This window comes from Staurois parvus, unplaced genomic scaffold (assembly GCF_062004578.1).
Source record: "Staurois parvus isolate SC_StPar_1 unplaced genomic scaffold, SC_StPar_1.0 ptg000019l, whole genome shotgun sequence".
Classification (NCBI taxonomy): Eukaryota; Metazoa; Chordata; class Amphibia; order Anura; family Ranidae; genus Staurois; species Staurois parvus.
Window position 1 is genome coordinate 16,234,858 of NW_028317815.1, and position 22,613 is coordinate 16,257,470.

Genomic DNA, 22,613 nt, shown 5'->3' on the forward strand with positions numbered 1-22,613 from the left:
AAGAATAAGGCATTTCATTTACCAAATAGTTAAAAATAGTCAAAAACTCCTTTTGCTGTTTAATAAATGTATGTGTTATACAGAGCAGATTGTGTTTATTTCATATTGCTCATATAGTAATGTTTTATAGTTGCAGTGAAGCACTTACGTTTTTGTTAAATATTACGCTTTGTTGGGTTTTGACGTTTCTAGAGCAGAAACCAAGTTTTATCTATACCCCACATAGTGGAACAAAATATTTAAATAGATGAATAATCATTCTAATAACAGTTAAGTATACTGTTTCATCTAATTAGACATAATTCTGGTCACCTTTATACCATTGCTTGTTTTGTCCCTTTTCATAATCCATAATACTGTACTTAGCACTGCATTTTCCTCTTCATTATGAATCTTGCTTAAGAATTTTGTCATGGGCAACCATCAAACATGGCCATTGTTATAAAAAATTACTAGAAAATCATTCTTTGACTAAAATATTGTCTTGGTGGACTTATTTTGTAGGGTACTGAAGATTACAAGACCACCCGTTAGCAAAAATGATAGAGCCTGTAGGTGACCAGTATGTGGTGTCCAGACCTGTATATTCAGAGAACAGTTTCCACACTGAAAATGAAAAAATTCACAGATATCACAAAACATTCCTGGACCATCTGCGTCTATATTTCAGGTACGTTATATGTCTTTACTATAAGCTGTGATGGGATGTTCAGAAATACATTTAGGCATTAAGCATGTATGAAGTCACAAGAAATCTATTTTATCTTAATTGCTGTTGCACTTGTAAAACTTTGTCAAAGGACCCTTTGCACATATGTTTACTGCAAAGGGGTTGAGGAACTGATATGGATAATGTATGAGGACCAGAGTAGAAACATAGAAAAAAAACGGCAGAAAAAGGACCGGGTACTCCATTGAGTCTGCCCGTTTTTTGTTGTTGATTTTCTTTTACTTTTTTTGTAATTTTTTTAGTTTTGCGGGGGGGGGGATTACATTTTTGTTTAAGTATAGATCTATGTTTGTCCCAAGCATGCTTGACGCCATTTACTGTTGACTGGCTCACTACCTCTGCTGGAAGTGTACTCCAAGCATCAACTGCCCTTTCAGTAAAATAATACTTTCTAAGATTAGTTTTGAACTTTCCTCCAGTTAGTTTGAGGGCATGTCCCCGTGTTCTTGATTTTGGTTTCATATTGAAAATACTGCCCTCCGGAACCTTATTCACTCCCTTGATGTGTTTAAAGGTTTCAATCATGTCTCCCCTTTCCATTCTTTCCTCCAGACTGTACATATTAAGTTCCTGAAGTCTCTCCTGATATGTTTTATCGCCCAGACTTTTCACCATTTTTGTTACCCATCTCTGGTCTCAGTCTGTCTTATGAATATGTTTATTCAAGTGAGTTCTCCAGAACTGGACATAGTATTCTAAATGAGGTCTAACTATAGATCTGTATAGAGGAACCAGGATCTCCTTCCTCCTGCTAGTGATCCCTCTAGGGATGCATCTTAGAATTCTATTCGGTTTTCCCACTGTCTGGTCACACTGTTTGCTCATTTTGCAATCATCTGAAATAAGTACCCCCAAGTCATTTTCCTCTGTAGTGCTAACTACCACTGTATCCCAATGTTGTACTCTCTCAACTAATTCTTTTTCCCTAGGTGCATTATTTTACATTTAGAAACATTGAACTGCAATTTCCACTTTGACTAATCTTTGCCAAATCATGTTCCATATTATAGACACCTCCAGCAATATTATCCCTATTACACACCTTAGTATCATCAGTAATAGACATCCCTTGCCCAAAAACCCTTTGTTATATCACTTACAGATAGATTAATTAGAACAGGACCTAGTACAGAGCCTTGTGGTACACTACTAGTGACTGGTCTCTGTACCGAGTGAACCACCACAACCACACTTTAGTATCTATCCTTTAGTCAACTGCATATCCCCTGAACCACCCAAGGGCAGGGGCGGACTGACCATTTGGAAACTCGGCCACTGCCCAAGGGCCCGGGGTCAGTAGGGGGCCCCATAAGATGCCCCTGGTACCTTTTTCATAGGCTTCTTTTCAGGAGTGATTCTACTGATTTGACTCCAACCAATGTCAAACTCACTGGCCTGTAATTGCGAGCTTATACCTTGCTGCCCTTCTTGTGGAAAGGTACAATATTACCTGTCCACCAGTCGTGGGGAACTTATCCTGTTAGAAGAGATTGATTAAAATGATCTATTAATAGTCCAACAACTATACCTCAAAGTTAAAACTCTGTGATGAATGCCATCAGGACTCATTGCTGTATTAAGCTTTAATAGAACTAGTTCCTCTGCTACCTTTGTCTTCAGGAATCCTAAAAATGAACTGTCATTACTAGAACCAATATAATTCCCCATCTTGTTATTGCTAGTACAATTTATTTCTGAGAAGACTGAATAGAAGTAATTGTTTAAATGGTTTGCTACATCCAGGTCTCCCTCAACAAAAGTGTTGTGCCCAGTTTTCAGTTTAGTGATCCCATTGTATTTTTTCTTTTTATCACTAATGTACCTAAAAAAAGGTTATACAGCATCTCATTTCTTAATAGATTTAGCAATTTCCTCCTATTTCTGTGCTTTGGCAGCACTGATAATGTGTTTGCCCTACTTTTGTCTATCTTTTATACTCTTCTCTGTCAGCTACACCTCCTGTTTACAGTAAATATATTTTGAGAGTAATGTAAAGAACCAAGTCTTGTTTTCTACAAAAACATTAAGGAGGTTGATATAGGAAAAGAGTTCCAATTTTACTTATGTTTTCAGTAATCAGCCCTTCTTTGTATGAAGTGCTTTCCTGTGCTTTTGCTATAAGGGTTACCTTCCTGACATCAGACTAAATAAAAAAAATCCAGCATGAGTAATTGTTTACTCTGTGATGTGTCATGTTAACATTGTATTTTCTTAATTGTTATTAGTCTAATAATTTAATATTTCCAATTAAAATATATTTATTAACCCTTTTATGACCAGTGGTCACCATGACCTAGACCAAGTTTAATAATGTTAAAATGCGTCTGTTAACCTGAAACAACTTTATGACTAATTCAGATACCTAAATTATTTTTACATATACTGTATTTTTTAAAGACATATGATGATTTAAAGAAAAAGTTCACCTTTTAGAACATGTTGCATGCTACACCCTTATTTACGGTGTACCATGTTGTTCTGCCGTTCTCCCCCTCACTGCCCCTCCCCACCAGTGTGACAGTGAGAGGGGGTTCATCTTCCCATACTCGTGTTCAGATTTTGAAAACAGCATCATACCAAAGTAATCTGTGAAAGAAAAACTATAAGTCCTGTCCACTGCATGAAATGGATTAATAAACTGAATGATCTGTTGGCATGCTGATCAGCATGCTCATAGTTCGTCCACACTGCCTACAGCTCTGAAAATCATAGCCCATACAGTGGGCTGTCGACAGTATGTGTGGGACCCTAACACTGCACCCGCAATCTGTTGATCTCAGGTGCAATATCTTGCAGGCTCCGGGTTTAACAAACAATAAATGCATTCTTTTACCTGCAAAAAATGTGCATTTATAATTCTTTATGAAAGGTGAACTTTAATTTACTATACTGTTTTATTAAAAGCAATTAGAACACTTTTAAAATTTTTTGTAATTCTGCAATTGTATCTGACATTTGTAAGTATTAAACCTATTTTGCTGCACATTCTACTACAGCCTAAAGGTGACAGTGTTCATCTGTAGGCTGAACTGCAAACTACTTTTATTGGTTCTCGATTATCAGAGGGCAACCGATTTATCTGTCAAAACTAGGACTGAAAGCCAGCAGATGCAAGGGGGAGTATTTATAAACGTTTCCTAGCATAGGCAGGATTTATGTGTAGATTGCACATGAAATAGGGTTAAATTATTTTAAATAAAAAAATTAAAAATTATATTTTGCATTAGACATATGCAACAAGGCAAAGAACACTGTACAAAGTATACCCATAGCAACCAATGCAATTCTTGTAAATTAACTTCTGATAATGAATCAAAATTATATTATTAGAAAATCTTGCTTGTTTAGTGTAGTATAACTGCAACCATTCAGAATTTCTCTTCCATGGAGTCAACCACAGTAATCTAAAATCTGATGGGTTGCTAATAGTTAGTAGTGACTTTAGGAAAGCCCATTGTTTTTGCACTGATGAATGTTCTCAGCACTCATATAAAAATACATATGTGTCATAGAACACCAAACAACATACACTTTCCCGAACCTTACAGATTGCAGTCAGAATTACACATATGTGTTTAACAGTCACTGATAATGACTGGCACATCTTATACCCTGAATCATTCCTACCAGTGTGCAGATGCAAACAGAAAAGATCATAATTGACTGTAAACTATGAAAAAGAAAATCTGACCGATTTATCTAATAGGCAAAATGTTTCATATTTTGAGGTTTAAGAGATCTATATGCTCAGGTATATCTGCTCGTTAAGAGTTATAAGTTGTATTTCTATATATTATGTTACAACCTTCTGTTCTAGTTGTTCTTCGGAGAAGGCTAAAAAAATAGCTTACACATTTTTTCCCATCGCCTCTTGGCTTCCTATGTACCGAATAAAGGAATGGATCTTCAGCGATATCGTTTCTGGAGTCAGCACTGGCCTGGTGGCTGTCTTGCAAGGTAAGCCATTTGCTTTCATTATTTAAAGGTTAAGTTTCCACTAAAAATCTCTGATACAGGCAAGCAGTTATTGAAGTACAGAAAAACCAATGAACTACGAGAGCGCTCACCAGTGCCAGTGTAGTTCAAGGGCACTGGTGAGCACTACAAGCTGTCTGCCACAGTGGCTGACGATAGTTGTAGTTCATTCATTCACAGAACTCTGTGAACTAATGATGCAGCCATGTGGGAGGAGCCCCATACAGCTGTGCTGGTTTTGAATTGGGACAGCGAATGCGGGGAGAAGATCCCCCACCTGCTGTCACAATGTGGGATCAGGTCGGGGTAGCGGAAGGTGATGTAGTGACATGTTACACCCTAAATATGGGTGTAACATGTAAGATGTTACTAAAGGTGAACTCATCCTTTATATCAAAGCTTTATTTTTAATGAGCTTGTTGAATCAAAATCTTAATATTAAGTATAAGAGAGTTATGGATAATATCCAAAATGCCCTTTTAAGGAAGGTCCCGTGCATTCCAGTATGAGACCAATGCAGACGCATGCATGTGTTTCTGTGCATAAGGTCACTTTTCATTGTGAATTAGCATGGGCATGGGTGCACATGCATTCTCAGCACTGGTATTGGTGACAAATGGCTGTTAAAACCTGGAATGTGACATGGACAGTTTGTGACCTGACCTGCTACTTCAACCTTTCTTTGTACCACCCTGCATGTCTCTGACCTGTATCTAGAGTCTTGCCTGCCCGTTGTGACCTCGGCCTGTGTTTTAGACTCCTGCCTTCTGATTTGGTACCCTGGTACCTGTTTATTAAATGATGTTGGCCTGTATCTTAACTAAATCTCTGCTTTATGTCCAGTGCATTGCTGTACAGCTGTTGCTGTTGCTGGCCTTGGCCTGTATGCTGACGCTGTCCCTGCTTTCTGATTTGGTACCTTGTTGGCCACCTATTGACGACCTTTAACTTGTGCCCTGGCTAAGTTCTATTTTTATAAATAGGGGCCAGTATTGTGATATAAAGAGAGTTTTCAATGGTGAAGATACTTAGGCAATACAGTCATAATGATCTTTCTAAGTAACGCCTACAGAGTTGTTTAACTGATGTCCCAGGCACATATAAACAATCATTTCACAGATTCAGTTTAAGTTTTTTTTCTGTAGTGGAGTTTGTTACAGCCTTAAGTACAAGAAGATTACTCTCCACCATGGCCTCTACTATCTACTATATAAACAGAGTAGGTTATCAGCTAGTAATGGTTACTCAACGCTGATTGCCCCCCAGGTCTAATGAAGCTGGTCCATTACAAGTCTATATAAATGAAATTGCTTGTTATCAACAAAACCCAGGACAACTGGGTTGTTTCTAGTCAAACACAATATATGTAAAATGTATTGTGCATTAAATAGTGAAGCGCTCCCAAATTATCTAAAAAAAATTAATATACCCTCTGTGCATACCATAAATACCCACTGAACTTAAAAATAATTGATATTATAGGTGATAAAAAACATTATAAACTAAATCAATTAGTGGCAAAAATTCATAAACACCTCTCATATGTACCAATATATTATTACCTCTTAATAGATCTGTGATAAAAAATAGCAAATATAAAATCCATGATAAATACTCAAATAACAGTGATGGAAACGATTATCATAATAATACTAATTCATGAAAAATGTGACAAATCGTGATACTTGTGACAAACCTAAAAAATCAAAAAAAATATAGTGATTCTGCAATAAATTATATAATACATATGGCTTGTGATAAACCCTATAACAAAATAAAAATAGAATAAAATAAATCGCTTCTTAAATCAGTGAAAAAAATCTATAAATAGACCCTGATGAAGTCACGACGCACGTGACGCAACGCGTCGGAACGCCATTCCCAGTACGAGATTACGTCACTTCCGGTCACGTGGGGACGTTTTGTCCGGACGTAGCGGCCATATTGGTTTCCCTCCCTGTATGAGAATACACCCATGATGTGAGGTGGAAAAGCGTTGTATTCAAAGATTACATGTGAGTGGGAAAGTTTGTTATGCCATATTACTTCTAATAAACGGTGTTACACTATGGGAAGCTTTTGTTTGTGTCCTATATGACGTGGTGAGAGGAGGTGGAGTGGAAGTCCTGAGGTTCCTGGCTGAGTTGTCTGGAGGAAAGGATTGCCTTTAAGGAGAGTCTTTTGCCTTTTGGCCCTGTGGGGGTCGAGGAGGGGAGGTGAGCAGGCATTGCTGCCGTTGGACGATTCCTTTCTTGAGCACTAGAAGTGAAGATCACAGAGTGTTTCACATTTTTGCATGGACTATTTGAGTTTATTTTGAAACACTGAGTCTATTTATATATTTTTTTTCACTGATTTAAGAAGCGATTTATTTTATTCTATTTTTATTTTGTTATAGGGTTTATCACAAGCCATATGTATTATATAATTTATTGCAGAATCACTATTTTTTTTTGATTTTTTAGGTTTGTCACAAGTATCACGATTTGTCACATTTTTCATGAATTAGTATTATTATGATAATCGTTTCCATCACTGTTATTTGAGTATTTATCATGGATTTTATATTTGTTATTTTTTATCACAGATCTATTAAGAGGTAATAATATATTGGTACATATGAGAGGTGTTTATGAATTTTTGCCACTAATTGATTTAGTTTATAATGTTTTTTATCACCTATAATATCAATTATTTTTAAGTTCAGTGGGTATTTATGGTATGCACAGAGGGTATATTAATTTTTTTTAGATAATTTGGGAGCGCTTCACTATTTAATGCACGGTATTTATTACTTATTGGTTGAGGTTGAGTGATTGCAGCTAGTAGATAGGGACTTACCCATACTAAGCGCAGGAGGATATCCCCCCTTATATGTAAAATGTATATTGTTATGGAAAAGAAGAATTGATTTTACTGAATGTTCTCTCATTTTGCAGGTCTGGCCTTTGCCCTTTTAGTGAATGTTCCTCCTGGATATGGACTTTATGCAGCATTTTTCCCTGTCATTATTTATTTCTTCCTTGGTACATCAAAGCATATATCAGTTGGTGAGTAGTTTCCTTTCTGTGAAAATTAGACAAACAGCTATAGAGATGATTTTCGGGGAGATTTACTAAAACCGGTGCACTCAGAATCTGGTGCAGTTGTGCATGGTAGCGAATCAGCTTCTAAGTTCAGCTTGTTCAAAAAAGCTTTGGCAACAAAACCTGGTTTCTGTGCAAAGCTGCACCAGATGTTGCATGCTCCAGTTTTAGAAGATAACATCTTTTGAGAGCAACATTTCATTACAATGTGTTGCGTTATTACAATGCAGTTTCCAACAGCTTTAAAAGTGAAGCCTCTCTCTGTATGTCCATAAAGTTGTATTTACACATGTGCGGTGTGGTTTTGAAGGTCCATTTTCACAGTGAAATACAAAGCAGTTGTTCAGCAGTACAGGGCTGGTTCAGATGTGGTTCAGGACAGAATTTGAAGACAGAACACATCAAGTTCAAAAACTGATGACATGTGCGATTCAGCAGCAGTTCCCATATAAGTCAATGAGCCTGAATTTGCACCTGAGCTGGACCACACTGCTCAGAAAACTGACAAGACTTTTTTTTTAATTTGAATGGAATCTACAGCTGCATCGGACATATGTGTACAGGCACCATAGAAAGCAATGTTATTTCACATGTCATGCAAATTGTATGTGGTTCAAAACGCATCCAATTTGCATATATTTGAACTGGCTCTAACACCCAGCATTGGTGACTATTGGCCTGTATTATAATTTAATAATAGTCCCATTTAAAAAAATAGATTTACATATATATATATATATATATATATATACAAAACTTATTTTTTATACACATAAGAGTAGGAAATGTTTAAAACCTTTGTTTTCAGTCTCTGTCCCACATTTCTTTGACTTTCTATCTCAAAACAAAACATGAAGTGATGGGATTGAGTGTCTCCATTGGAAAATTTACCCTTTTTTCTGTTCCAGTGACAACTCATAATGTTAGATATTCCTTCCTTTCATTCTTGTTGACATTGGTCACCAGGAAAAAAATAGCAGGGTGATTATTTCCTGCAGGGACACAGTTACCAATAAAAGCATGTAGATCCACCCTGTTGCACTAATCAGTAAACCATATAACCAAATGTGAACAATTCATAACAAAACAGAAATAGTGAAAATAATTACATCCCCAAAATAATAATGATAAAGTCAACACACTGTGTGAGTAAATAGAAATATTCCACAAAAAAATCTTGAAGGGTGCTGCACCAGACCAGGCTTACCAAATACATACGACCCTCTACTACAGAGAAGTCATAAACCGCATATGGTACAGGAATCCACATCAAAACCTGCCCCACTGATCTTACTCATAGTCCTCTACTGGTCCAATTGCTTCCACCAATTTCCCCTTCCAGCCACCAACTACACATGCTCAGTAGGAAATACAAAAGCAGATGCTCAACATTCACAGTGTAAAATTATATAAATATTGCATTTGCAGGCTTCAACAGATAATTGCACATTTAAAAAAGCAATTCCAGCCAGCACATAAATCAGATTTTGGGTTACTTGTGGTTATGGAATGACGTCAGTATGCGGTTCGTCCCTATGCGTTTCATCACATGTGACATCTTACAGGGCATTACATGGATATTTTTTAGAAACCATAGTCAATACCAAAGCCAATCTTGTACAAAAAAAGAACATTACAACAAAAATCTATATGTAAATCAAACAACATTTATGGAGTCTGTCATGCTAAGAGATAATATTCACAGAGAATCCATATATAGAAGCCATCTCATATTTAGTTCTCACCAAAATATAAAAATTGAGCTAAAAGAAACAAAGTATTTTAGATACTAGTATACTGACTACATACAGCAATCATTGGAAAACTTTTAATTATATACCCAGCATATGACTTATTACCCATACATTTGTAGAGTCTTTAGGTATTACACTTTAGGTTGGATCTGTAGAATTTAGGGAAATTGGCCATGTTTGACAGATACAATGGTATTAAGATATACAGTACATTGCCTAAGGTTAAATGAAAGTTAATTGGTTTCAATATTTTTTACTGGAAATAAATTTGAACAATAAATAATTGGATATAAAAGAAATGCAGTTGGGTACTTTTGTGAAGTAGTGGTTCACTCAAAGTTAAACTTGAATACATCCCACCACACTTGTGTGCAGTATTGCTTACTATTATTGGATGAGCATAGCCGTGCAAGAGTTAGCAGGAAGAACTGCAATAAAGGCAGGAGATAGGTATAAGAACATAGGGAAAAGGAAGTTTTTGAAAGAAAAAAAAATGTAGAAGCTGGGCTATTCTGTTCTGGGCAATGAGACAGAATAAAATTAGTATAAGAGAGTGATAACTAAAGCTGGTATTTGAAGGTAAGAGAGCAGTAAAGCGCCCTTTTCCATTTCCCATTTGCATTTGTTGTTACTACTGACATGGATCATAGAGTCCTCACCGACAAAAAAACATGTTCTTTTAGGTCCCTTTCCTGTCTTGAGTTTGATGGTTGGAACAGCTGTACTCCGTTTAGTCCCTGATAATCCTGATGATCCAGACCTTAATGAAAAAAGAGTAGTTGTGGCAGCTTCTGTGACAGTGCTTGCAGGAATCTTCCAGGTTAGTCTTAAAGCATGCCTTGTTGGAATAGTAGTTATTTCTGCAGCATGACTAAAATTAATGATCAATTTCTCTCTCTTAGCTGGCGTTAGGACTACTGCAAGTTGGATTTATTGTCATCTATTTGTCTGATTCCCTGATAAGTGGCTTTACAACAGCTGCCGCCATTCACGTTTTGATATCACAGTTAAAGTTTATATTGGGTTTAAAAGTTGACCCATTCAGTGGACCTATAGCATTATTTTATGTAAGTCTGTTTATTAATTTTAATACTTTGCTACCTGCTAAATGTGTTTTAATGTCTACAGCTTTAAATAAATACACCAATACAAAAAAATACTGAGAAACACTTTAACTTGTCGTAAAGCATCTGGGTAAGCGACTATATTTCTAACTGTGGTGTAATTTTGTAAAGCCAGCATAGTGCTTACTTTCATTTACATGATCTAATCATTCACACTTGTGCATGTGTGTTGCAGCGTGTGTTTGCATACATATTCTTGCACATTAGCTTACAGCATCATATTGTGTGTGGGATCGCAAGCATTGCCATATATTATTAATGTCCCCCCAACATGCATACATGTACAAAACAAATGCACTTTGGCCATCAGGTTATAAAAAAAGTGTTTCTTCTAGGTACACTAGCCATAAAAATGTTTGATGGGTTTTTGGTTCATAAACATGCATTAAAACCCATTGAAATTGAATGAGCATACTCAATGTAACACCAAAAAGTGCGCATTCATGTAATTGGGCTTAAAGACTAATTCCATCTTTATGAGCATGTTTCATGTTACAACCATATAAGATATAACATGCAACATGGTCAAATTCTGAAGTGATCCTAGTGAGTTTTCCATAAAGACTTCTTCAAATTGGAAGAAATAATACATCAGACACAGTTATAATATGATATGTGTAGAAAATATATAAATAAATAAATAAATAACATTTACCGCTATGAAACAACAGATCCCACCTAGTAATGAAATATCAGTTTTGTGTGGACATAGGCAGCTGAATAGGTTACATGTTACACTGTAAATATGGATGTAACATGTAACGTGTTCAAAAGAATAAACTTATTCCTTAAAGGATAAGCACACCTTTGGGAACATGTTACATGTTCCACCTGTTTTTAGGGTGGAACATGGAACATGTTGCCCTCTGACAGATAGTACGGGGAAAAGTTTCCCCGTACTATCTGTCAGATTTGAAAACAGTGCGGCCGTGCGGGGCTCCACCCACATGGCCACGTCACTCAGAGTTCTGTGAATGAGTGCCTACAAGTCCTTAGTGGCTGTGGGCTTGTAGTTTTCAATGAACTACCATGGCGCTGCTGAGCGCCGTGGTAGTTCATTGAAACTTCCTGTCAGAATATCTGCTTGATCGCACATCCCGTATGGCAAGCAGATATTCTGACAGGTCTACAGGAGACCTGCATGGCATTAGTGATCTACTGAACAAAAATAATAAATGCACATTTTTTTTACCTGCAAAAAAATATGCATTTATTATTTTTGTCCAAAAGGTGAACTTATCCTTTAAGGCTAAGTTGATGACCAAGAGCTGCCTGTACATGTCTACGGTAAATTTCATAATTGGCTCTGGAGCTCCTAAACCTTAAATGCTTAAATTACAAATCTTGATTGTAAACCTTAGAGATGAAATCAAAAAGACAGGACAAACAAATGTTATAAAGGTCAGGGTAGTTAAACGTGTATTAAAAGTCAAGTTAAAGGCTTGCCATAAACGACACAAATTTTGACAGATTCCAGCTCAATTGGACCAAATTTGAGCCTGGTAGGTCTCGTGAACACCACCTGGCTTGACAAAAGTTGATTTAAAAAACAAATGAGACTAATAAAAAATATTTGGCTGAACAGTGGATGCATTCTATCATATGCCATCACTATTCACCAACATGACTGAATTCAAGCAGTTCTGCAGCTGCTGAATACAATAGCTGTGTATGGCCAAGACACCACAGAGATAAAATATTGCATCACAGAAGGTAGTCTCATATGTCAAGATAAAGGAGATATGTTACATGGGAGCTGGTGAGGGAACAATGGACTGGCTGTACAGAAAATGTAAGTTTCACTGGTGGAGAGAGATCATATGAGTGGTATAAAATCCCAAACTCAAAATTCTTAGATGTGGTGACTCAGTTGGTTTTCATTTTTTAGGATTTCCTGCCTGTATTTTTGCTTGGTGATCCAGCCAGTAAGTCCGCAATTTTTCAAGCTCCTTTAACAGACTAAGCTGTCCACCAAAAGCGGCAATTAGCGGATTGAAGGCAAACAATTTACTGCTGAGAAGGTTGCTTACAATGATCAGCATTTGATCATTTATGTAAAAACTTTATCTCAAAAGATAAAATAACTGTTGCTGTAACTACTTGTTAGTAAAGCCCATCTAAATTCTCAAATGTTTCTCCATTGCTCCTTCAGTGGAATGGAGACACCCTAAGACAGGAAGTATATTACTGGCTGGATCATCAAGTGAAAATAAAAGAGAACAAATTTAAAAGTTGAAAACTAATGAAGCCACCACATTTAAAGTAGAATTCCAGGGGCAACCTAACTAGTCTTAAAAATGCTCCCTTCCCCCTCCTAACATCTACTGTATATTGACTGACCTCTGTTAAAAAATTATGTGTATACTTACCTATTTTCAGCCTCCTCTGCTCCAGGTTTTAAGAGGTAGGAGGGGACATTTTTAAGACTAGATAGGTTGAGGCTGGAATTCTACTTTAAAGAATGGTAAACTGCATATTCTACATTTTTGTATTGGATTTAGTACTAGGTTCGCTGGTTCGAATCCCAACCACGGCACCACCTGCCTGGAGTTTGCATGTTCTCCCTGTGCCTGCGTGGGTTTCCTCCCACACTCCAAAGACATGCTGGTAGGTTAATTGGATCCTGTCTAAATTGCCCCAGTATGTGTATGCATGAATGGGAGTTAGGGACCTTAGATTGTACGTCCCTTGAGGGTAAGGGACTGATGCGAATGTACAATATATATGTAAAGCGCTGCGTAAATTGACAACGCTATACAAGTACCTGAAATAAATAAATAAATAATACCACTTTAATGATTAATTTTCAACAGTTTACTAAACGAGAATCCAGATTTATATTAAATATTTTTTTTCTGGACCGTCAGTACATATTAACCTCTCATGTTTTGTGATTTTATTGGGAAAAGAAAACAGAAAATGTTTGTGTTTTTAAGTTTTTTGCTTCTTTAACCATGAAACTTGAACAAATTTGAACATACAGATATTTGCTATAATCTACTCTTTGGAATGCAGATTTATGACTGCTGATTTTGTTTTACAGACTTTGGAAGGTATCTTTACACAGATTACAAAAACAAACATTGCAGATCTTGTTACATCTATAATCATCATGGTTGTAGTTTTTGCAGTAAAAGAAATCAATGATCGTTTTAAAGCAAAGATTCCTGTTCCAATCCCAATTGAGGTTATAATGGTAAGTAGCAAAGCTACATGGGTTACCTTTAAATATAAAGATGTCTCAAAGTGGGTGACAGATAGTGAAACGGAGCTACCACATTTTTTTTAACTTGGTTATGTACTCTACATTATAGCACATAATTTATACTCTTGTTCTTTTTTATTGGACATCCTAAGATGGAGGACATGAGATAATAACATAGATTTGCTTGTCTGTGAGGACAAGTCTGTATATTAGTGTATTATACTATATTATATATAAGATGGATGCTAGGGGCTTACAGCCCCTAAACTCTATTTCTAACTAAAATATCACTTTTCTGTGCACTGGCCATTAACACTTTGGATTCCCTGTAATATATCTTGTTTTTTTTTTTAATTTGTTGGACTGATGAAAGAATCACCATGATAGGGTTGATTTACTAAAACTGGATATTACAAAATGCAGTGCAGCTGTGCATGGTAGCCAAACAGCTTCTAACTGCAGCTTGTTCAATTAATCTTTGACAATAGAAGCTAATTGGTTTCTCCGCAGAGCTACACCAGATTTTTCACTCTCCAGTTTAAGTAAATCAACGCTGATGTATTAAACATAACCGCTTCCACACTGCCCTATAGCAGAAATACTGCTACAGGGCGGCACGGGTGCGCAAAATCACGTATATGTACGTGATTTTGCAGAGCCGGATAGGGGGTCCTAGCCATGCCGCCATTCGCAGCTCGGCTGTCAATCACCATGTCCCGGCTGGTGATTTCTCACCGCCACTCTGCGTTCGCCAAGTATCTCCGACGGTGGGAGAGATCTATGTATAAACAACACAGATCTCTCCCCTGTCAGCTCCTGCACACTGCTTTCTGGCTCAGAAAAGAGGACACTTAAAAATATCACAAGATGATGTTAACACCAGCAAAATCTTGTAAATTGTTTTCTTTTACCTTTCTTTTCTACTTTGCAGACAGTTATTGCAACTGGAGTTTCATATGCATTTAATTTTCAACAAAAATATACTGTGGACATTGTTGGGAAATTAGAAAAAGGGTAAGCTAAACTTTATTTGTATTAGTTTAAACAACTGTAATATTATTATTATTATTATTATTAATAATATTAATAGGGCCAATACTATTCTATCTTTGTGTATTCTTATCTCTTTTTTGTTTTTATAAAGGACATCTATAAATACGTTCATTTTTTAGCATTAGCATTGTAATAGCAATAAAAACAATAGTTATTTTTGACAATCCAATATGTGCTTATTTGAAGAATCCCCTGTTGTTGAGTGTTGCCCATCTGCTGGCCATCTTTTTCCACAACTCACTGGATTCCCTGTATACTTTAAGGCTTTTCCTCTGCTCATTCCTTGGGTTAACTTGCTTTTTAATGATCACATATCCCATGGTACCTTGCTGCCCTTAAGCAGTGATTCCTGTGCTGTGTCTCCCTCCTGAAACTCATCCTATGTAGTTCAGAAGGCAGGATCTGTGAAATGTGTGACACAGCAATGTGTATTCACAGGACTTAGGGCCAGTTCACACTACATGCATTTCAGTTGCTTTTTTTATGTATCCAAAACGCACAGAAAGTAGGTTTTACAGTTGTCAAAAAAAAAGTAGAACAGGCTGCATTTTTTCTGCACAGAACTGTACTGGAACGAGGTAAAATACATCAAAAAAGCATCAGAAGGCACCAAAACGCACAACAAATGCACTGGAATGCACATGTTCCTATTTAAATTGAAGAAAAAGAGAGGGGGAAAAACTGAACTGGAATACATAACAAATGCAATGGATCGCAGCAAAAACGCACCAGAGCACGTCAAAAACATGCATACGGAAATGCATCTGGACTGCGTTTCTATAGTGTGAACCAGCCCTTAGTGGATATTTGTCACAGAATTCAAAAAAGTAAATGTGTGGGATACTTCAAAAAGTACATTTTCAAACTTCAAGATTATTTAGACTAATAGGAGTAGGCTATAAAATAAATGAAATACAATGTAGAAATGAATATATTGATTAGTGCTACTGGGCTTACTGTTACCCACTTGAGAACCAGCTTGTTACACTCACTTCCTATCCAGGCCATTTTTTTTAGTTTTCAGTGCTGGATATTTTGACTGCCAATTACTCTGTCATGAAACATTGTTCTCAAATCAATTTTATATATTTTTTAGACAGATAGAGCTTTCTTTTGGTGGATTTTAAAAATGACTGGGATTATTTTATTATTTTTTACTATATAAAGGAAAAAGGATCAACACATTTTTGAATAAAACTTACTTTCTGATATGTAACATAGTTTAAAAAAAAACAGTATGAAAACCCCTCAAATGACCCTTTTATGGAAAGTAGTCACACAAGGGAAATCTAATTTTTTTGGATACGTAGAAACATGCCGATATTTAGGGAGTTAAAACATAGAGCTTGGTAATGGTGCACTAGATACATGATACTGTATGTACAGGTCAAACACAGTAAGGATGGAAATTAATGAGGTTAATGTGCAAAATATGGTAGGTGAGGGGTTACTATACAGGTCAGAGACAGGATGGAGCTGACATATACTGTAGAGGGGTGGATGGCAGTCATCCTGGCTTCAGGATTGTGCCATCCAATACTAAAATAAAGTTTTTAGTGGTTGTAAAGGGTCAATGTCTTTTACCTTCATGTATTCTATGCATGAAGGTAAATAACCTTCTGTGCGCAGCAGTGCCTCCAGCCCCCTCAATATTTACCTGAGCCTCATCACGATCCAGCGATATGCACTACAGCCTTGGCTGTTCCGGGTCTCTGCCTACTCATTGGCTGAGACAACAAGCGGCAGCCATTGGCCCCCACTGCTGTCAATCACAGCCAATCAACTAATGAGGAGAGGGGGGGAAGCCATGGTTCCATGTGTGAGTGGACACACAGAGCAGCAGGTGCCCCCATAGCAAGCTGCTTGCTGTGGGGGAACCCGAGAGGAAGCATGGGCCAGGAGAGCCTGCGGGGGACCCGAGAAGAGGAGGATCCATGCTGCTCTGTGCAAAATTACTGCACACAGTAGTAAATGTAACATGTTTGTTATTTTCCACAAAAAAAAAAAATTACCTTTAGAATCACTTTAAATTAAGTACATTTCAAACCTCGCATTTGGAGATTCAAATGCTTTCCTTTTATGCTTTACCCTCTTGAAAACATCTTTATGATACCATAGCAGATTTCATTTTTTCCTAGAAATGTTTTCATAGGTAAGAATTTACATGGTCAATGAACTGGTTATAAACAGAAGATAAAGAGTAGTTGTAAACACAAGATAATCAAAATAACCTATGACTAAAGCAGCCTTTTTTTTTTTTTACTCAATTTCCCCATCCACACATTTGATGTGGATGCGGGAATCCTCCTGCTGTGCCTTTGTACTCTGCCAATGAGAAGACTTCCCTGCCATCAGAATACATTGATCTGTAGGTGCAAAAAATCCCACAGGCTACCCATACAGGGATACAATTCAGCTGGTCCCTGCTGAACCGGTCAAATTCCGATTCATGTATGGCCAGCCTAATGAAATGTATTCTATACAGTGCAGTAGAATAAGTGTTTTTTAAACCTTATTTACTTTTGGTGTCTGTAAACACTTTCATTCAATGGATTTTTTTAACACTTTTTGCATCCGTAGTTTTGCAGCACCATTTTATTGGGAAAGTTGTTATTTAAATGTTTCAATATCACCACATTTGATATGATATCTGATTTATTAGAAATAGTGAAATCTAGCAAAGCTTCCATTTTTGGCTAAGCTACCATTTGTGTTAGATAACTGTCTCACAGTAAAGATAAAAGTCTGCATTGCTTATGAGAACTTTAAGCTGTCTGTTTTGTCTGATGTCTGAATAGTTGCATCCACCACAAGAAGACCATTCCTATTTCATATCTATGTGATAGCATTTTAGTTTTCCCAGTAATGATTATGTGTGGTGGCTTACAACCAGGGGCAGACTGACAACTCATGGGGCCCCCAGGCAATAGGGGATCATGGGGCCCTTGTGTCCTTGCCCACACTAAAAAAAGCCTAGAAAAAAGGTATCAAGGGCATTTCATGAGGCCATCGTACTGACCCCGGGCCCTCGGGCAGTGCCCGAGTGCTTGGATGGTCAGTCTGCCCCTGCTTACGACATACCTAGCATTTGTGTATTTTACTGCATTTGCTGCATTTATACTTCATAGGAAAACAATATTTACTATTCATGATTTCTCTGTATAGATTTCAGCCCCCGATGGCTCCAAGCATTCCAGTTTTTAAGGACTGTGTAGCGGATGGATTTTCAATTGGCATTGTTGGCTTTGCTGTAGCCTTTTCTGTGGCCAAAGTCTATTCAATCAAACATGACTATGTTATCAATGGTAATCAGGTATGTTTATTTAAAGCTACATTAACGTTTTTCTAGCTTATTTTGGTCTAAATGTTCAGTTTTTAGTTATTTAGGTACCTGGCCACATCACAGTTCATTTTATGTATGCTAAAAAGTCTTGTTGCAATTATAAATTTCTGTTTAAAAATCCAACAGCACAGAAAAAGCTGAACTAACTTTAATTGTTAACCGCTTTCCCATTGCCCTATAGCAGATATACTCCTACAGGGTGGCAGGGGTGTGCAAAATCATATATATATATATATATATATATATATATATATATATATATATATATATATGTGTGTGTGTGATTTTGTATTTTTGGGTAGGGGGTGTGCGCGAGCCGCGTGCAACCTACCCACGCTGATATTCGTGACCTCAGATTTCAATCACCTGGTCCCGACCGGTGATTACTTGGTGATTGCAGAGCATTATCGACGGAGGCAGAGAACTGTATGTAAACAATACAGATCTCTCCCCTGTCAGCTCCTGCACACTGCTTTGTATGGCTCTGCATAACAGAGCCATGCAAAGCAGTGTGCTTACAGTTGAAAGCAGTAACGCAGCCCACAGTAAAACAGCACACAGCACACTGTTAACTCTTTGAGCACCCCTCATGTTAACCCCTTCCTGCCCAGTGCCATTAGTACAGGTGTCACTGGGGATGTCAGTGACACCAAGTCAGTTTCTCCCCAGTGTCAGAATGCCCGCAATCCCGTTATAAGTCACTGATTGCTGCCAATTACTAGTAAAAATTTACAAAACAAAATCCCATTATATATACCGCCATTTGTAAACACTATAACTTTCACATAAACCATTTTTTTTTTAATTTAAATATTTATTAATTTTTCATATTATTACAAAATTGCATAAGAAGAGACACAATACATATAAATAATCGTTACATTTCTACTTTGCCCCTTCTAATTACCTCTTTTCTTTCACTCCCCTCCCAACCCATTCCTACCCCCCTTCCCCCACCCTCCCCTTTGCAAGTTCTCCAATCTCTCGAGGTCCAATAACTAGAATTTTCTATATTTCTCTTTCAATCCTGATTTTTCCCATTTTTCCCATCGCGAATAGTATATTCCCAACCTGTCTTCCTGCATATAGTAAGATTTTTCCATTCTACTAATCTGATTTACTCTATTGATCCAGTCTTCCTCCTTCGGCACCTCTGTTTTCTGCCAGAACTTGGGTATCAACCCTTTTGCAGCATTTAAATAGTACCATACGCCTGATTCTTTATATTTGTTTACTGTTGTCTCAACATTATGTAGGAGGCACATCGTTGGGTCTAACCCTATGTCATTTCCAGTTATTATTTCTATTAATTTAACTATTGTCTTCTAGAAAACCTGAATTTTCGGACATTGCCACCATATGTGAAACACCGTGCCCATCTCCCCACATCCTCTCCAACACATTTTTGAATTCTCGCCACTCATCTTGTGCTCAATGCTCGGTGTAATATGCCATCGTGTCAAACACTTATAGTTAATCTCAACGTCTCTCATACTAACATTCTCGTGAATCAGTCTAAATATCTTATTTTGTTGCTCCTCATCTAACACCACCTCCATATCTCTTTCCCATTTTGTTATAAAAATTAACTTTGTGTCTGTGTCTAATTCTGTGAGTATTCTATAAATTTTAGCAATGCCATGTTTCCCATCTCTACGTGTTTCTAACAACCTTTCAAACATATTCCACTCCTTTTTTAATCTCAGGGGTTTTGGTAGCTTTCCAATAAAACATTTTAACTGGTGATATTTCCACTCATCTATTCCAATAAAAATGTCTCCCTTCTTCTCTTTTAATTCTTTAAATGGTCTCAATTCCCCCTCTACCAGTACATCTCTCAGTTGAATATCTTCCCTTTTAAACCATCTCCCTGATATCTCATCCTTTCCTGGGGGGAAATACTCAGTATTTGCAAGAGGCATTAATATGGAGTTGAATTCCCATTTCATATTTTTGTGTAAATTATCCCATACCCTTAAGACATTTAAAGTGTAAATACTTGTGCTTTCTTTAATTCTTCTAAAATGTGCTGGGACCCATATCATCTTACTCATACTAATTCCACTCAGTTCATTTTCAATTTTTACCCAACTCTTCCCCTTATGGTTAAATGTCCAATCATAGATTCTTGCTAAAATTACTGCTTTATAGTATCTCTTGACATCAAGTAGTCCCATTCCCCCTTTCTCTTTAGTCCTACTTAGTGTTTCGTATGATATTCTTGGTTTTTTATTCCTCCAGATATATCTTGTTAACATTTTTTTATTATCTTAAAAAAAGCCTCTGGGAGTTTGATTGGAACCATTTGGAACCTATACAGTATTTTAGGTATAATTACCATTTTAACTAGGTTTATACGTCCTATCCAAGATGGGTTTCCTCCTTCTAATATTTTTAAATCTTCGTTTATCTCATTTATCAAAGAAATATAGTTTAATCTATACAGTTGTTTATATGAGATAGCAAGTTTTATTCCTGGGTATTTTAAATCTTTTTCTCTCCATATAAAGGGGAACTCTTTTTGTAGCTTTTCCTTTTCACTCTTTGATATGTTGATGTTCAAGATCTCTGTTTTTGTTGGATTAATTTTTAAATTTGATAGATCACCATATTCTTTCAAGATCATCATTATGTTTGGTAGAGTTATTCGGGGGTTGCCTACATAAAACAATAGGTCATCCGCAAAGGCCGCTACTTTGTGTTCTATATTTTCTGTCTGGATTCCTTTTACCGCTCCGCTATTCCTTATCATTGACAACAGAGGTTCCAATGACAAAACATACAACAGGGGGGACAGTGGGCAGCCCTGTCTTGTTCCATTGGACATCCCAATGGATTCCGACCTCTCCCCATTTACCGTAATAATTGCAGTGGGCTCCCTATATAATTTACCTATCCACTCACGCATTTTCTCTCCAATCCCCAACACTTCTAAGTTGTCCATCATAAAGCCCCAATCCACTCTATCGAACGCCTTTTCGGCATCGATCGACAAGAGTACCACCGGGGCTTTCCCTTTTCTACTTTTCTGGATAAGCATCAGAGTTCTCAACCCGTTATCTCTACCCTCTCTTCCTGGGACAAAACCCACCTGATCTCCATGTATCCATTCAGGCATTAGATCTTTCAGCCTATTTGCTAGAACCTTTGCGTACAACTTGGTATCGGTGTTCAATAATGAAATTGGTCTATAGCTGGAACATTGAGAAGGATCTTTTCCCTCCTTGTGAATGAGTACAACATGGGCCTGAAGAGATTCTCTTCTCCCCTCCATCCCTCCTCCCAGATCATTCATGTACTTCTTCAGCTTAGGTAACAATATTTCACTATATTTTTTATAGTACTTTACTGTATACCCATCCGGTCCTGGAATTTTTCTACCCCCTGTACTTCTTAATGCTGCTTTTATTTCATCCTGGGAAATTTCCGCATCCAAGGAGTTCAATTGTACTTCACTTAACTTTGGTAATCCTGCGTTTTTTAAATATATCATCCTTTTTTTGTTGATATCCTCTCCATTTTCTTTTGGAGAGCCTTGGGGACTAATATTATACAACTTTCTATAGTACTCCGTGAACACTTTAATTATCTCTTTAGTTGAGTGAACCAACTCCCCCTTAGGATTTTTTATCTTTTCTATATAGTTTCTATTTTTCATTTATTCAGAGCTCTCATTAAGTATTTTCCTGGTCTGTCTCCCCATCTATATCTCTCACCTAATACTTTATTATATACTCTTCTCCTCTCCTCATCCATCAATCTCTCTAACTCATCTTTGTTATCCATTAACTTTTGTCTTGTTTCTCTTATTATTTTCTTCTTTTGTATCTGTTCCAAATCCAGGATTTATTTAAGAGCCCACTAACCCTCTCTCTTCTTTCTCTTTTCTTCTTTGCTCCCATCGCAATCAGGATTCCTCTTATATATACCTTGTGGCTTTCCCATACTGTGGCTGTCGATACCTCCTCTGTCTCATTCTCCTTAAAATATACCTTGATCTCTTCCCCGATCTTCTGAGCTATATCCTCATCCAAGAGAAGGTCCTCATTTAACCTCCATCCTAGGCCTCCCGTCCACCGTCTTCCCCATCCCATTTTCATTATAACAGGGGCATGATCCGAGAATGTACTCATCTCTATTTCTATTTTAACCAATTGTTCTATAAGTTGATGATCTATTAAAATATAATCCAGTCTCGAGTATATCTCATGTGCATTAGAGAAGAAGGTGTAGTCTCTGTCCTTCATATGCATTATTCTCCAAGTGTCCACCAGTTGGTACTCGTGGATCGCTTTTTTCAAAGCTCTCAGAGACCTACCACCTTCTCTCTGCACAGGGGATGA

At 37.1% G+C, this 22,613-nt stretch overlaps 1 protein-coding gene across 1 annotated transcript in view; it reads left to right on the forward strand.

The window, feature by feature from the left end:
• Positions 1-518: 518 nt before the first annotated feature.
• LOC149472908 (chloride anion exchanger-like) overlaps positions 519-22,613 on the forward strand; it is a 65,605-nt gene continuing 43,510 nt past the window's right edge. The window contains exons 1-8 of the mRNA XM_089685142.1: positions 519-670; positions 4,548-4,687; positions 7,645-7,755; positions 10,229-10,365; positions 10,448-10,612; positions 13,713-13,865; positions 14,806-14,888; positions 18,093-18,240. Of these exons, the coding sequence (XP_089541268.1) occupies positions 540-670; positions 4,548-4,687; positions 7,645-7,755; positions 10,229-10,365; positions 10,448-10,612; positions 13,713-13,865; positions 14,806-14,888; positions 18,093-18,240 (1,068 nt within the window). The 5' untranslated portion in view covers positions 519-539. The remainder of the gene's footprint in view (positions 671-4,547; positions 4,688-7,644; positions 7,756-10,228; positions 10,366-10,447; positions 10,613-13,712; positions 13,866-14,805; positions 14,889-18,092; positions 18,241-22,613) is intronic.